The 15988-nt window shown below is 37.5% G+C and overlaps 2 protein-coding genes and 1 non-coding gene across 4 annotated transcripts in view; 2 read left to right on the forward strand and 1 right to left on the reverse strand.

The window, feature by feature from the left end:
- Positions 1 to 1973: 1973 nt before the first annotated feature.
- LOC136281869 (uncharacterized) lies at positions 1974 to 2567 on the forward strand. The gene has a single exon (XM_066168906.1). It carries the CDS (start codon positions 1974 to 1976, stop codon positions 2565 to 2567), a length of 594 nt encoding a protein of 197 aa, XP_066025003.1.
- A 1495-nt stretch (positions 2568 to 4062) lies between these two features.
- LOC136281672 (fibroblast growth factor receptor 2-like) overlaps positions 4063 to 15988 on the reverse strand; it is a 31252-nt gene continuing 19326 nt past the window's right edge. For both annotated transcript variants that reach the window (XM_066168389.1, XM_066168390.1), the window contains 14 exons: positions 15007 to 15068; positions 14367 to 14587; positions 13783 to 13896; positions 13665 to 13683; positions 13043 to 13073; positions 12533 to 12839; positions 11326 to 11436; positions 10525 to 10715; positions 10222 to 10344; positions 7301 to 7371; positions 7056 to 7096; positions 6118 to 6214; positions 5660 to 5759; positions 4063 to 5409 (listed from right to left, as the gene is read on the reverse strand). In XM_066168389.1, coding sequence (XP_066024486.1) covers positions 5344 to 5409; positions 5660 to 5759; positions 6118 to 6214; positions 7056 to 7096; positions 7301 to 7371; positions 10222 to 10344; positions 10525 to 10715; positions 11326 to 11436; positions 12533 to 12839; positions 13043 to 13073; positions 13665 to 13683; positions 13783 to 13896; positions 14367 to 14587; positions 15007 to 15068 — 1554 coding nt within the window. In that variant the 3' untranslated portion in view covers positions 4063 to 5343. The remainder of the gene's footprint in view (positions 5410 to 5659; positions 5760 to 6117; positions 6215 to 7055; positions 7097 to 7300; positions 7372 to 10221; positions 10345 to 10524; positions 10716 to 11325; positions 11437 to 12532; positions 12840 to 13042; positions 13074 to 13664; positions 13684 to 13782; positions 13897 to 14366; positions 14588 to 15006; positions 15069 to 15988) is intronic.
- On the forward strand, positions 6870 to 6942 carry Trnat-ggu (transfer RNA threonine (anticodon GGU)). Its single transcript has one exon. It is a non-coding gene; the product is annotated as a tRNA-Thr (tRNA).

Consider the following 15988-nt stretch of genomic DNA (forward strand, 5'->3'; position numbering starts at 1 on the left):
CAAAATTGGCTCTAGTGCGACCTGGCCCTAACTGAATACATCTTGTAACTTATAGCAAAATAGAATTCCGTGAGCTACATTGTCGCAGTCGCTGCGCGCTGGACAAAATCTTTGAAATTTACGCTTTCGATCGCTGTTCACAGAGGTGGTCATGCCAAAAATCATTTTGGCTTGTGGCGACGCAAAAAAAGAGAATTGGAGAACAGCTAAACTATTTTTGATACATGTGCCCTAAACCCTTTTCATGGGCAAAAAATAAAAGAAAACTTTTTTTCCGACGGGAAGTCGAGAGGACCGCAAGCGAGAGCGGCACTTAACCTTGTTGTGTTTCATTGGAGTAATTTTCTTCTCTGATCAAGTCAGTTAATGCTGGTCTTGCATCCGGGTCATTTTTCCAGCATTTCATCACGATCTGATACTTAATGTTTATAAAATAGAATGCGACTTTTAAACATGAAAATACTCAAATGTTATTAGGAAATTAAAAAGAAACACATTTTCCTGTCATCCATTCGTAAAATTGAATGTGCAGCGATATTACAAGACGCAATCAATGCCAGTACTTACAAATTGCTTTTAGTGGTATATTTTCCCTTAAAAAACGCCGCAAAAGCTGTCCACTTCACTGGAAGACGCTTGAAAAGTCACTCACTTACAGAATCTGCGATGAATAACAAAAAAATTAATCGCGAAACCAAAAGTAGGCAATCTGGGACTATATGTGGCTACCGATATAGCAAAATTTTTTCGCATCGAACAAAAATACAAGCTCGTTTAGTATTACCAACTTAGTTGATAACGTAAATTGGCTACCATTAAGAGTTTAAAAGCTGACGTTTCGAGCGTTAGCCCTTCGTCAGAGCGATTGGAGTAATTCTGGGTAGTGTGTGGGCTTGTATCCAGAAAATGGAGTTGTGCTATTGGTGGGAATATGTTGACGTGAAAACAAGAATAAATTAGAGAAAGATGCTTTTTTCTGTCTTTTCACGAGCGTGATACAAAGAAAAAATTCTGAGTCCCCATGAGGAATTGAATCGGATTCCGCGTTCCGATGCTCTACCACTGAGCCACAGAAACTCTACGGTGAGCGAGGTGTATCACGAAGTTCATATGACACGGGTCCTGAGTACTGCTAGGATCAGCAATGTTAATAGAAATTGAGAGATGGTAAAGTTTGAGCTCGGTAAAGATATAGAGAAAAATGCTTTTTTTGCGTCACACGCACGCGACAAGACGAAAAAAAAAACATATTTCTCTACATCTTCATCGAGCTCAAAATTTATCATCTCTCTCATTCTATTTAAGAATAAATTGTTGAATAAAAAGCGGTGGTTGATGCCATGGGGATCAAGAGTGCCGATTTGAAAGATATATTTTGTGTTCTAGAGTTTTGCGGCTTTCCGAACTGCCTAGATCCAGGGAAAGGCGGCAAAGCGTTATATGCTGCTAAGAGTGATTAGGGAGATTAAAGTGTCTAGCGACTGGTTTGGATGCGTCCTTGTCATTTCTTTCTACATCGCGAAGGTGTTCTCGTGCACGTAAAGTGATTACTGATCTTAATAGACGTCTTCGGAGCTGATATTTTCTTTAGGTTATGAATGAAAGGACAAGTTTTGCATCGTGAGCGAGCGCATTTGACAATTCCAGTTTGGTCAATGGTTTGAAATGAACTTCGGACAAAGACAAAAGTTGATAGAGGCCACATTAATATGAGTGTCCTGTTCCACAAAAGAAAGACGAGTAAAGAAGGTAATGAATAATTGAAATTCCAACAATAATTAAATGGTAACAAAAAAAAACACTCAATAATAATGATGATTACAACAATAGTTATATTGGTATGAAGTATATAACCGCAGAAACAGAGCTTCCCCTGGGAAGCCCTGTTATAGCCAACATCTACATGGAAGAATTTGAGGAACAAGCGATAGCAAATGCGACTTTAAAACCAAAGATCTGAAAACGATATGTAGATGACACTCAGACTTAGACCGGTCTTAGACCGGAACCATGTCGACGGCTTTTTACAACATCTAAACAGTCAACAGCCTACTATTCGTTTTACCATGGAAATCGAGAAAGATAACACCATTCCTTTTCTCGACACAACAGTTACAAGGGACTCAGACGGTCTTCTCACCAGCACTGTCTACAGAAAGCCCGCCCACACTGACCAGTACCTAGCCCGTGATTCACACCAACCTCAGTCAGTAAAGCGTGGCGCTGTTAAGTGTCTATACGACCTAGCCAAACACCTCACAACGAAACCGTTATTCATCTCTGAGGAAAAGAAACACTTGTCATCAGTACTTGTTTCTAATGGTTATCCTTCTTCATTTGTACGAAAACTCGCAAAGACAACAAGGGTAACAGCCAACAAAGAGCCCGCGCAGGAATTTAACTCTATTACCATTCTCCCTTACGTAAAGGGTGTATCAGAGTTTCTTCGCCGCTGCCTACAACATCAAGGCATACGAACCGTTTTCAAGTCGGACACAACTCTTAGGTCCCACTTAGTACGACCTAAAGACGCCCTGGAACCATCAAAACAAGACGGTTTCGTTTAAAAGATCCCATGCGAATGCGGAAAAGTGTACATTGGTGAAACTGGGAGATCAATACGGGAAAGGATAAAAGAACATGACTGAGACATACGGTTTGCTCATACTCAGACCTCTGCGGTTTCGGAGCACGCTAACGAAACGAGGCGTATTCCTATTTGGAGCAAGATTAAGTTTATTGATCTTGACTCCCACTAGTACACACGTAGGGTCAAAGAGGCTATCCATATAAGACTTCATCCCAACAACATCAATAAGGATAGCGGAATTGACATCCCGAAGCTTGGATACCCACGATCAAACAACACAACAGCCGTTTTATGAGAACCTATCTAACAACCGGAATGACAATGAGGATCGAGATGCACCAATAACAGCATACCAACGTACTAAAAAAAAGTGACACGTAAACAATCGACATCATCGCCTGATGAAGACTAGCAGTATTGCAGTCGAAACGTCGCGATCTACATCAAAAGTGACTCTATCTTGAGACAAACGAACAAAGCTTATCTCCTATCTTACACCACGATGAACAATAAGCTCATATTTTATTACAGTGTTGGAATATTTTTTCTATGTTTCTTTTAATTTTCCCTCTTAATTATGAGTACTTTTCTTATTTTATTGCAATTTTGTGAGAGGTTTCTCTAATACAACAAAACATTCCGCGTTCTAGGATATTCCGCCCTTTCGCTGTTCCGCCTTTCCTACGTTCCATATGTTAAAGATATCAAGGTATCATATTCCGTAGCTTGCACGTGTACCTCTTTACCTGCTCCATTGATTGGAAAACGATACCGTATTTTTTTTAATACGCGCGTTTATTCGCCTGATTACGTGATTTTTATGCGAAGTACAGGATGAGCAGTGCAATACTGAGGAATCACCCTAAAGGTCTAAGATGCAACACATCACAATTGTTCAAAATTATCTTGGAATATGTCGGAGGAAAATCCCAATTTCTTGCAATGGACTATATGATAGATTGATGACCTCATGTCTACACTACTAAATCCTCAACGTTTGTATATCGCTCCATGTCGTAGGTTTTAATTTGTTTCCGCTAAAGGATAATTTAGGGGGGAAGACTACGTTATAAAAGGATGGACCGTTGGAAAAGGTAGACCATTGGATTCTTTAGAGAAAGAGGAAAGTTTCGTGTAATTTGATATATTTTTCTGTTCGTAAATAATCTTTACCATACTCGAGCGAAAACCGGTTCATGAGGGACTGGATTACAGAAGAAATGTTTTGAAAAGAGGTCAGTATAGTAGGTAACATTCGTGGATCAACGCAATTTGTTAAAGATTAAAATTGGAAGGCTTGGGGAGTAAAGACGAAAATTGAAAAGATTTTTGGGTGACAAGCCTAAGTGATATAAAACTGCCTTGTACTTTTTATAATCTTCATCATTCATCATCTGGAAATTTGATAACCGAGTTTTTCTTTAAAGCTACCATCCAAAACGACCAAGTTATTCAAATAATTTGATGCCGTTACAAGTGTTTGTTATTTATTTTTGAAACAAATATACCGTTATAGGCCGACTTAAACGATCGGTTGCTCTTATGAGCTCACTTTCATAATACCTTTGAACATATTTTGAAGTCCTGAAAAATGTCACTGCAGTCCGAGTCAATACCTCACCAAGAAAATCACTCGACATATTTGCATATGAAATTAGCCCCATGGTTATTTCGATTGCATGACCATACACGAAATTAACGAAAAGCATTTCTAATATATAGCTAGAATTAAGCAAACTGATACTTATTTGCACTGTCGATCAACAGTGAGGTTCTGAGAGGAGCCAAGAAATATTTAAACTACATGCATAATAAGAGGAAATGTGAGTTCAAAAAATAACGATCATTAAAAAATCTGAATATTCAATATGACAATAATATTGAAAACTTATTGTTACAGGACTAAGTGGAGTCCAATTCGGTCTGAAATTATACGAGTGATAACAAAATCGGACGACCGCCCACTTCGATTTGTTTATCACGAGTCTTATTACCAATCAATCATAAAAATTACAAATTCCAAGAAAACAAGAATAGCCAAGTTATGATAGAAAGGGAAAAAGACTGACAAAGGAGGCGTAAATAGTTGGATGGTTGTGATTAGTCGATTTAAACTACAATTTTAAATGTGATCGGCTTATTGAACTACCCGATAACAAACTGTCCGATAACATCTTGGTAAGAGAATAAGTGAAATAGGAGTTTCTAAAGCCTTTCTTATAACGATCATAAAAATATGAATGTTGATAACGATGAAAATAATGAAAATTATAATAGTCAGAATGATAATGATGATTATGATAATAAAGATAGCCACCTCCAAAGGGAGGATCTCTCTTTATAAAAGCCTCTATATGCCTTGCGGTCTTTTTTTAACCAACTCTGAAAACTTGGTTGCTCAAACGCACATTTCTGATAAAATTAACGAATATCAATACATACTTAAGCATGCAATTTAAATTTACATACCTAACCAAATGTTTAAAAGGAACCTCGACAGAGCAAAACTAACTGTCAGTTTTTAAAAATATTTCCTCGTTTTTTATTTTTGTTTAATATGTTTTGTTTTGGTTATGCAAAGCCTGGTTTATATACTAAAAAATAATTAAAAAGGAAAACAAAATTAACAAAAGTAACTGCTACTATAGTGTAAGTACTTCATTAGGATTAACTTTTGAAATTCATCTTTTTAGAACGTTAGCCGAAAGGAGGAGAATAAACTCATTCCTCAAATGCTGACAACTTGTCGTCACCTACTCCACCAAGTCCTCAACGTTTGCGTACAACTGCTTGTCATAGATTTTCATGTTGATCAGCCTCTGTGGACGAAAGAAAGGTATAAGAGGATTTCTCTTATGTCCATCAAGAATTCTTTATTTCCGCATGACCTTACCTAAGATGCTCAAACGCTTGGCAGCTAAGGAAACGAAGATTAAGCAACTTGATGTAGACTACAGGCACATAGTTGCCGAATTTATCATGATCACTTCGATGTGATTAAACATTTTATAGGTGAATAATTCGACATATTTTATAATGACCCCTCATAATATAACGTAAAAAGTTTACCTTGTGTAATGTTTCCATTGTTTTGAGTTGGTTTCTTAGATCAAAGAACGTTGGTCTTGTACCCGGGTCATCTTGCCAGCATCTCAACATTACGTCATACCTACGTTTCATTTAACACAGGTTGGTACTCAATATACGTAAAGTGCATTTGATAAAATTGAAACGAAATACTTGAGTTGTTTTCACAATGAATTCATCGCTATCACCCAAAATTGTTTAACTCGTTATTTTCTCGAATGTGGATATGCTGGTCGATATGCTAATATATGTCAAATTTTAAACAATGAAAATCTCCATAAAGTAAGGAATAAACTCAATCACTGAACGACAAAAAGATGCAATAGATTGAGACTTTCTTATTACTTAGTAAATATAACTTAAAAGTCGTAGAATCATAGGCACAATAACATTTTCAGGTCTCATTAGAGTGTTAGCCTTAAAGAAACTTTACCGCTTACAATTTATCATCCACATGTTGTGGTTTAGGCATTCTGTATCCCTGCTGAAGTAAGTTGGCAATTTTCCTGCCATCCATCCGCGGATACGGTGAACCACCTGATGTAAGGAAACTTTGTACATTGTTGCATCACGAGCACAATTCTATAGCTATGCTTGGACTTTTATGCGGCAAAATGGAGAAATGATCGAAATTAATATATGACATGGAATGCGTCCTCTTAGTCAGAGAGAACGCCTTTGAAAGGGTATATATCCGATCGTTCCGTACCCGGTGTCGTTTCGTACTCAAGTTTGAGTCGGCTCGCACCAAATTTGAGTCAGGTCGCACCCAAGCCACGGATCGATTCTTATCTGATTTTTACTCTCCCTATTTATTCAAAACACCTACCGCGCGAGCGCGAGAACAGATGTCAATTGCTGCGTACAACAAGGTAGTAAAGTCAAGCGAGTATTAGAAGTACAGAGAAAATTCTTTTGTGTGTATTTGAAACATTATTGCTTAGCGCAAGGTAAGTGTTACATTTTACTGTGTTGGTTCCAAATAAACCCCTCAAGTGGTGAATAAACGGCTGTGAATATATGAAAGTCATATATTTGAACTGCGGATAAAGACGAAAAAATATGAAAGCGATCTTCGCAGTAATGAACACTACTTAAGCAGTAGTGAAAAGAAGGACTGAAACAAATTCAGGCCTGTACGGCCTTTTTATTTGGGTTTATTTGGAACCAACACAGTGACCAGCTCCCAATTGGCTTGTTAGCTCAGTTGGTAGAGCACTGCACCGGTATTGCAGAGGTCATGGGTTCAAATCCCGTACAGGCCTGAATTTTTTCAGGCCTTCTTTCCACTACTGCCTAAGTAATGTTCATTACTGCGAAGATCGCTTTCTGTTGCTAGCCTGATGTAAATCGTTGAAAACTAATCAATAAGTATTACCTATTGTAAAAATTTCATAAAGGACAACTCCATAGCTCCATCTACGAGGCAATAAAACAATGCGGAAAATTCAATAACTATCAGACATTTTAAAACATTGGGCTTTCCTGTCCCTTGAAAGTATTACAACTTTTCGCAACATACATAATTTGATCATACTAAAGACTTGTGGAACACCATCAATACATGCTATAAAACTACTGCCACAAGTACATCTTTATAAAAATTCACTGCACAAGACTTACACATCACTTTTGGTGGTATATTTTCCATATAACAGTGCTTCATAAGCTGTCCACTTCACTGGAAGGCGACCCTTTTATTGAAAAAAAAATTTCGGTTAAGAATATTGAGGCTGAGGAAGATGAACGACTATGTGACTCGGAGACGCTCTTTTAAAATATTCAGGATCGCCAGTGCATTAACCATGCCTCCTTTCTCAATGAAGAAAATATTCACTCCCAGAGGAATTTCTTTCCAAGAAACTACTTTTTCCTACTCTGTCCCTTGGGTAACTTCAAAATTCACAAACGCTCAACATTGACCAAAATTCATCCCATCCAAAACTTCTACCTCGAATTAAGCTAGGAAAGCACTGTTATATACCTAACTGTTGAAAGTACAGCAAACGATACTGTCTGCTAATTTTGATCAGCGTCTGCCAGAATTGACATCATTTCATCAAAGTGAATTCGTCGATTACATGTCTAAGCACACAGGCTGCTATCCTTAACAAATGACAGGCACTTTTCGCACTCTTTGCAACACATTATCAGCTACATCAGCACTTAAATATAATCTTAATTGTCTATGAAAGGTTGATAAGGTGAGGGGTAGAATTCTCCAAGAACTAAGCCTGTACTGTAGTGATGCAACTCATCTTTCACTTCCTTTGTTATCTGGCCAGCGGACAATACGCTAAAAGTGCATCATAGTATGGATGCAGTGGCCCTTACGCCAGGTTGAATTTTGTGACGAAAATTTGATCGGTGAGGAATTCACAGAAAATTGACGCGTTTATGTTTTCAGGAAATGTGATCGGTCAATCGATTCGCGGATAATTTAAATAGCAAGCAAGGCAAGAGCTGAGGCAATCGGATAAATAAATAATTAGTTCATACTTAGCGTGCGACGTTTATAGACCACGAAAGAAGCGTAAGAGTTGCTCCAGGCGCAGCTGAGAGAAGCTTAAGAGTTGCTCCAAGCGCAGCCGTGAGCAACTCTGACATACAGACACAAATTATGCACGAAAAAAAGAGTTTATCACACATGTGTCGGGTTTACCAGGTAATCATGTTCTAACCAACAACTGCGGATAAAGGACAAAGCAAAAACGACCAAGAAATATTTTGAGATAAAATCTTTATTCAAATAATTGTAAAATCTTTGCTCAGGAGGGAAAAACTGACGAACGAATTTCTTGCCTATGCGAGAACGCGTTGTCGATTCAGCCTACTTAAATTGTTGTTTACTAAAATTTACGACCGAAAGATTGCGTAGTTTTTTTGTTGCAAAAGTATTGCTAAGCATAACCACCATTAATTTTGAGCGCCAAAAGGTCTATCTTAGTCGGAATGGAAAAGAATAACATTCTTGAAAGGTATAAACCGCCGTCGCTAAACTTGACGGGAACTCGCAGCAGAGGTGAAATTGTACACGTCATGTTATGGATGCACAGCCGTGCTTACTTGGCCAATTTTGGCTTAACTGCATAGAGAAAGACTGTTTTTTTCAAATTGTTGTAAATTAAATAATAGGTTTCGAAATTAAAACTGAAAGAAAGTTTCCAAGGTAACTTTGATCCCGATAACGCGCGATGTACTCCCTCATCAAACGTCTCTCTATTTATTAAAGGAACTTTTGAGTAATTGTATACATAATCTCAAGTCCGGATATGACGCGAGTAGTTATTGGTTGAAAGAGCGTTCTCTATCAGAGAACAATGTATAGAGCTCAACCAAAGCTGTCACGCCATCTGCCAGATTGTACTATGTCCGACCTTTTCTGGGACTTCTGCTTAGCTTTTTTTTTTGTTGATTGAAAGTGAATTTTGGGAACAAGCGAACCGGCAAGTGGCAACAGAAAGGCCGAACAAAGGTTTGTAAACATGCCTAGCGACGTAATTTACGCTATCAGAACGTGAGCAGAACCTTGAACCTTGTAACGCTCAGTTAGATTTGCATACTTACGTATGGTAATAAAAATCAAACACAACTAACTGACTCTCCTATAGTACATATAGTTTCGAGTTCAAAAACAAAACAGAACAAAACAGGAATGATGAAAAATGTAGCAAAACTGGCATAACTGTTAAAATTCCTACTAATAATGACAGTGTCAGAGCGACTGCGATCCTGCTGAGGTCTATCGCGGCTAGATCATCATGGCGATCCCCGGTAATCGCAGTGAAGCAAGCCTCAGATATTTCATCGGCCACCCTTCGAGTGAACAATTAAGAGCTTGCTCTAATACTATTTCCGATGCTTTGACTGGAAGGTCACATCAGTCACAGCAGCCGAGTTTTATGATGCTGTCATTCCGAGCTCGAGCAATTTCTTGTTCCAGTGTATTCTGCTGTCCTTCATTCATAAAACACACGCCTCGATCAGTTTGTTTTCTAATTGTCTATGAAAAAACTTACGAGTTTTCTTGAGAATTCGGTCGGATTTCATTGAAAATTTCACTTTTCACTCTTCACTGTCAGCTATTGCCGATTGAATTTTGATGGTTTGTGAACTTTGATGGTTTGTCATTTTTGACAGCTTTAGTCTTGTTCAACCAATCAGATTATTTGAACCATTCTAACAAGGATCCTGATTAGCTTATTGTAGCGTGCCTTATGAGAGTATAGAGTATGCTGACCACACTGTTGTTCGCTTTGGAAATAAAGCCTGTTTTGAAAATTGACAGTAATGCGTGGGAATTAAAAGGATTATTTATTATGAAACAAAGAAAGTAGTCTTGACTGTGCTCTGTTCTGTTGTAAAGCACTTAGGAAGCGGCCAGAGCACTCAAGAAGTGGGGAGAAGCACATGACGTAGTCGAGTGTTTCTCCTACACTTCTTTCGTGATCTAGCCGCCTCCTACATGGTTTACAACAGAACAGAGCACACTCATGACGAAAACATGTCATGTACTGAAGCAAAGCCTATTTCTTTCTAATTACCTTTGTCTTTCTTTCATAGATATTTTCCTCTTGCACATTTCTAGCCATTCCGAAATCTGTTACTTTACATATTTCATTTTCTCCGACCAGCATGTTACGAGCTGCGAGGTCTCGGTGGATGATCTAACAGGAAGGAGAAAAATAGGCCGTCTGAGATTACATGTAGCTACTAATAAAGCACAATTTTTATGGCATTGAATACTAATAGTGGTTGTATAATATGATGTATATTTATGTGTGTGTGTGTGTATATAATTCTATCTGATTTAATCTGACGAGGAGTTCCAAACTTCTTAAACTTACAGATTTCGACGACAAGTAGCTCATGCCATCAGCGATTTGCCATGCGAACTTCATCAGCTGCTGTGATCTCAAGTTTGTTTGTGGTTTGATATCTGGGTCTTTGTAATAAGTGTCATTAAGTCCACGGCTCTTTCTCAGGTAACCCAGCAAATCTCCAAAAGGAACATATTCTATCAAAACCAGCAGTGGCTCTAAGAAAATAGGTCAGAAACGATGAAGATTATTTTACGTTAATGAGTTTCTTTACATTTCATAGTAAAGCTATGGTACCTAACCAATCCCTGATTACACTATGTTAGGTCAGTCTGTCCAGCTTGGTAACTACGTTAATGTCATAAAACAGCCGCTAAACAAAGCTATTACAGACATTTTACTAGGCATACTACGCACGCAAGAGTTACCTTTTGGGATGGGTGGGTTGGGATGGGTCACTTCATTTCATTTTCAAAAGATTTCAAACTTCTTGTAGCACTATTGCATTGTAAAACATAACATACATTGTAAGGCAACTTATCACTTAACCACGTAACGGTAAATTTTCAGGTAAAAAAGTTACAAGGGAGGGGCACTTAAATCGTAATGAGGAATCGGACTACATCTCTATCACTGAAGAACGGTTGGGATATAAATAAGGAAAGTGAAGAATAGGAAATCAATTTTAATGAATTAAATTTAAAAATAGGGGCCCTAAAGTAGCCTCGTTAACTCTCCACGACAACCTCCTGATCTCCGTTTTCCAGTAATTTCCAGAAGTGCTACATCATACACGAATAAAGCAAAAAGTTGCATGAATCAGCTCACCAGATTCCGTAACACATCCCAAAAGTTTGATGACGTGAGGATGTGGTTTTAGCTTCTTCATTGTGTCAAGTTCCGCCATCAAATCTCTCTTGTCAGATTCTGCAGCATTACCTAGAGATTAAAACCAGCTCAGAATATGAAAGGATTTAATTTCGTCAGCGCCATTCATTAGTATGGGATCTTTTCGGTAAAATGTCACTTGATAGAGAAAGCCGAGGTAAAATTTACAGTACCTTTTGCGTGTGCTACAGCATTTCACGCGTGCGTCAAGCGTAAGTAATAGGTATTAATTGAATGAACTTCGTAAAGTAAAGGGCGTGCAGTAGGAAAAATACACGCCTACAGTGGTTTATACGAAATGCGTGTATTTTAACTTGCTTGCCATTCACTGCACGCATTTAAATTTGCGCGTACTCTTTCACAAAAATGCTATCGCTGTGGGGATTTGTATTCCAAAGTTTAGCGTTCAAACATCATTTGCTTCAACAATTCGCTCTTCACTTAATCTTACTTTTGTGTCAATAATTCGCTCCTTTTATGTGATACAATTTCAACGCAGCATGTCAGAGAACTTAAACATTGACTTTCACCTTCATTTCAAGAAGAGCCAGCCGTTGAAATCGAAATGCTGGAAGGAACGGGAAATAGACAAAAACCTATCTACTCGTGGGAGAGGTATTCTGTGATCACTGAATTTTGTTGTTTGCGAACACAGGCAAAATGGTGCCCCTGAATGACAAATTTTTTTACACATTAGCCAACGATTTCTAGGAACAGATCAACTTTCCTTATTCATTGAAGCACTTGTAATTGTGTTGCCATTTAATGTAGGAATCGATTTTATCAATTCTTTTTGTTTTGACTTCCAAAACTCCATTCAAAATTCGATCATTCAAATTTCGAGTTAGAAGAAAGAAAGTATTTGTATGTGCAAACTGATATTTAAATCTTAACACACACGTTTTCAATTTTCAAGGGACACAGCAAAATGCAGTGACTCACGCATTCTCTGATTTCTTACGAAAAAGAATGACTCTAATTTGTTTGTCACACACTTTTGTCTCAGTACACGCATTTAATGAGTTATAGATGACTAACTTTGTGTAGGTTACACAAAGTTAGCATTTCATACTCACACGCGTGCACTTTTTAATACACGAAACATTTTATCAGATTATAACAATTTTTAAGATATGTAGGATCATACTTTTGAGCATTTTAATGGCCACTGTAGTTGTCCCAGGCCTCCCTCGGAATTGCTCAGCTGTTCCCTTAGCAACCTGACCAAAAGCACCTTTACCAATGATTTTTTCTACACGCACGTGATCCCTTGGAACCTCCCAAGAACGTGTTGATGGATGAAGAGGTGCGTAATCAGCCATGTGATGAACGCTTTGTTCTTTGGTATTACGTTCAGTACCTATTTCTTTGAGATCCATGTATTCTGCGCGAGGCTGGATAAATTGTCTTGCATTTGAGCGATCTGCCTCCTGATCTTTTATGGGCATTTCGTTCTAAAAGGAAGAAAAAGAAACAAAAACTTTTTTTAATTCTCTTTATCTAAACTTCTCTCTTTTCTACCTTTAAGTCGACGAAATCTCGCGTATATTTTAACGCTATGGGTCTTTTTTCTAAGGTTAAGTCACCTTGTTTCTCATAAAAGAGTCAATAAAAATGGGAAAAATAAAAGTTAGCATATAATCAGAACTTTTCTTACATCATATACTTCTCTGCTGTCTTCATATGGTCTAAAATAAAACAAAATGTGAGGGTCAAGTATTGGTTATGTTTATAACTGTTTGTGCTTGTGTTCTCACAAGTGCAAATTTGTAGTCAGTCCTTTTATGTCATTATAACAATTTTTTCCACCTTAAAACTAAATTATTATGATAATAATGACTACAACAATGATATTAAAAGTATTTATTTACACACGATAAAATTTCAGCGTGGTTGGTCTTGTCTAAATCAAGTCTAAAAAGGTAAAGAAAATTACAGTCTTAATGAAAACTACAAATACATGATTAAAACGACAAATTGAAGATTCTACCAACGTTAAATAATAAATTAAAATGTGCAAAACTTAGAGGGAATTTTATTAATTGTCCAACCAGCTGTTCACACTGATGCTGAAACTTATTTGTCGTGTCATTCATTTACTTTTTTTTATTGCGAGTCATAGAGCATTAGCAAGAACCTTAAATGAAATCCGAATATCTTTTTTAGCATTTCATTTATCATAGTGAACTGTAACAAATGTTTTATTCTAAAGAGAGCAATCCCTCGTCTTACTGGATGGAGTCGCTTAACAAATCAATCCCAAAAGCAATAAGACTCACCTTTGCTTTGCCGTAGTTTCTATCAAAGGAAAAAAATAAAAGATGAGGGCAAAGCTACGAAACAAAAGGCGCATAAGAGAATTAGATGGCACCTCAAGGAAAACCAAGAATCATTTACCTTTTTTGTGAATCCAAACCACATGGATAACAAGGATGATATTAAATAGAAGAAGAACTCCGATGATGGCTCCAAGTAAGACGTGTTTACAAGAACATTCACAAATGTTCATCTCTGTCAAATAAAAATTCATAGACTGATTCATGTATACCTGTTCAGACTCGGATTTTTTTCATATTCTGCAACATAAACCTAAAAATTGCTGAAGATGATGTTAAACAAGCGTAGAACTTTTCCACATTGAAATAAACCTGAGGCTGTTCATAACTGGTCTTCTACTCGTGGAAGATTTACGTAGGAAATCCTTTTACTGCGCTGTATTTCTAGGATCTTAATGTCAGTATGAATTGTGTATATGCAATTTTCCGGTATAAACAATTCTACCAGTCAATCAATATACAAAAAATGATCAACAACAGAAAAGATTTTACTGATCTCAATCAAAACATGAGATGGGTTACCACAGCCGCCATGGTTATCTGATTGTTGATGTATAATTAGGATGGTTACTTATAACCTAAGGTTGCAAAAACTATTTTCGTGACAGTAAAGAATTTTCCTTACGACTCGCCGTGCACCTTTACCTGTTGGTTCCTCCGAAGTAATAGTTGTTTTGGTGGTGCTAGGAGGTTCATCAGAAGGTACCTCATCATCAGAAATCGCTTGGATTGATCCTGGGTCAACTGCAAAGTCTCCAAAACCTTTGCCTCCAGGTGTAACAGCTTTACTCAGAACTGACAAAACTTTGCTTATCTCTTCATCTTGATTGAATTCCAGTGAGAGATAGACAGTTATGCTGCCGCACCTAGGGATAACAATGGAGTCACGACTTAACATGCAAAGAAAATCCCAGAGAACTTTCAAGTGGTATAGCAGCATCAAGGCAACCAACACAAACTGTTAAGTTCGCATGCGAGCTGTAATTTTTGGCGACGTGATGAGTGCTTCTATTTTTTAATCTTTTGTAATCTCTATAAAGGCTTTGAAAGACGCAAGGACTCCTAATAATATACAGTGTTTTACCCAGGCTAATAAAAAAACGTTTTAAACAGGAAGATCTGAATTCAGATGTTCTTGGCAGGATGGCAGGAATTCAATATGTAAAGTGGCAACCCCGGTTCAGCAATGATCCAGCCAGTGCAAACTGCTTTAATGACTCGCTTATAGCCTTCTGGAACGAATAACAAAGTTACAGAAATATAATATTACAAGCAAATATCTCACTTGTACTTTGTAGCTTCCACCGCTTCCAACGACGGAAACACTACTTTAAGAACTTCACCTGCCTTTCAGGGATTTAGACAAAAATTCCATCAATTAATAAGCTCTAACAAGGAAGATTACTTTGAGGCACACACAATATCCGGCCATTTAAATATCCTAGATTTGCTCCAAGTAAGGTAATCCGGATTCCGGAATCCAGGAAATTTTTGCTCGTGGAATCCGGAACACTGAGCATTGGAATCCAAAATCCAGCTTTTGGATTCCAGAATCCCGCTAAGGAATGAATCCAGAATCTATTTGCTGAAAATCCATTTCAAATCGTATTAACGGCTTTCACGCACATCCATGCAACCACAGTCATGTTAAAACGCAGACTGCAGACCGTGCACACCACGTAGACCATGCAGACTGCGCTTATTATATAGAAAATTACCGTGTAAATGCAGATCTTTCGCGAATTTGCAAAGGTATAAGTATAGCCGAGTTGGTTGAACACCGTTTTATGCGCAATCTCATAATGTCGAACATCATCGCCAACTACAGTACATATAGGAAAACAAGCTTTTCTTAGTCATAGTCGATTTGATTGCAACATATACGAGGTGTTATTAAAATTGCATTTCAGTTTAAATTTTTCCTCAATACTACGGTTTTTGTGCAAAAGAAAAATTAAAAAAGCAATTTGAGATGATAGGGAAACATTTTCGAGATGTTTTCTTGGCAGTTATAAGTCGATTTTGGATACAAAAATTGGCTATCTTTTCCCAGCCAGAACAATGTTATGCTGCTTAGTTCGACAGTTTTTTACAAATTAAAAATGATCAGAAATGATTTAAACTATAAATTATTTTGATACCCTTAAATCAATTCAAAACCTAGAGGAAACTGAATGAAACAAATATGGCCTCGCCTCTTCAGAGTTGCTAATAAGATGGGGAATGGATGACATTGGACTTAAGAGACGGACAGTCTCAACAGGTAT

The sequence above is a fragment of the Pocillopora verrucosa genome, chromosome 6, assembly GCF_036669915.1.
Source record: "Pocillopora verrucosa isolate sample1 chromosome 6, ASM3666991v2, whole genome shotgun sequence".
In the NCBI taxonomy this organism is placed as follows: domain Eukaryota; kingdom Metazoa; phylum Cnidaria; class Anthozoa; order Scleractinia; family Pocilloporidae; genus Pocillopora; species Pocillopora verrucosa.

Excerpts from the sequence above, each read along its gene's own strand:
- LOC136281869 (XM_066168906.1), top strand. The coding sequence starts at position 1,974 with ATGACACTCAGACTTAGACCGGTCTTAGACCGGAACCATGTCGACGGC.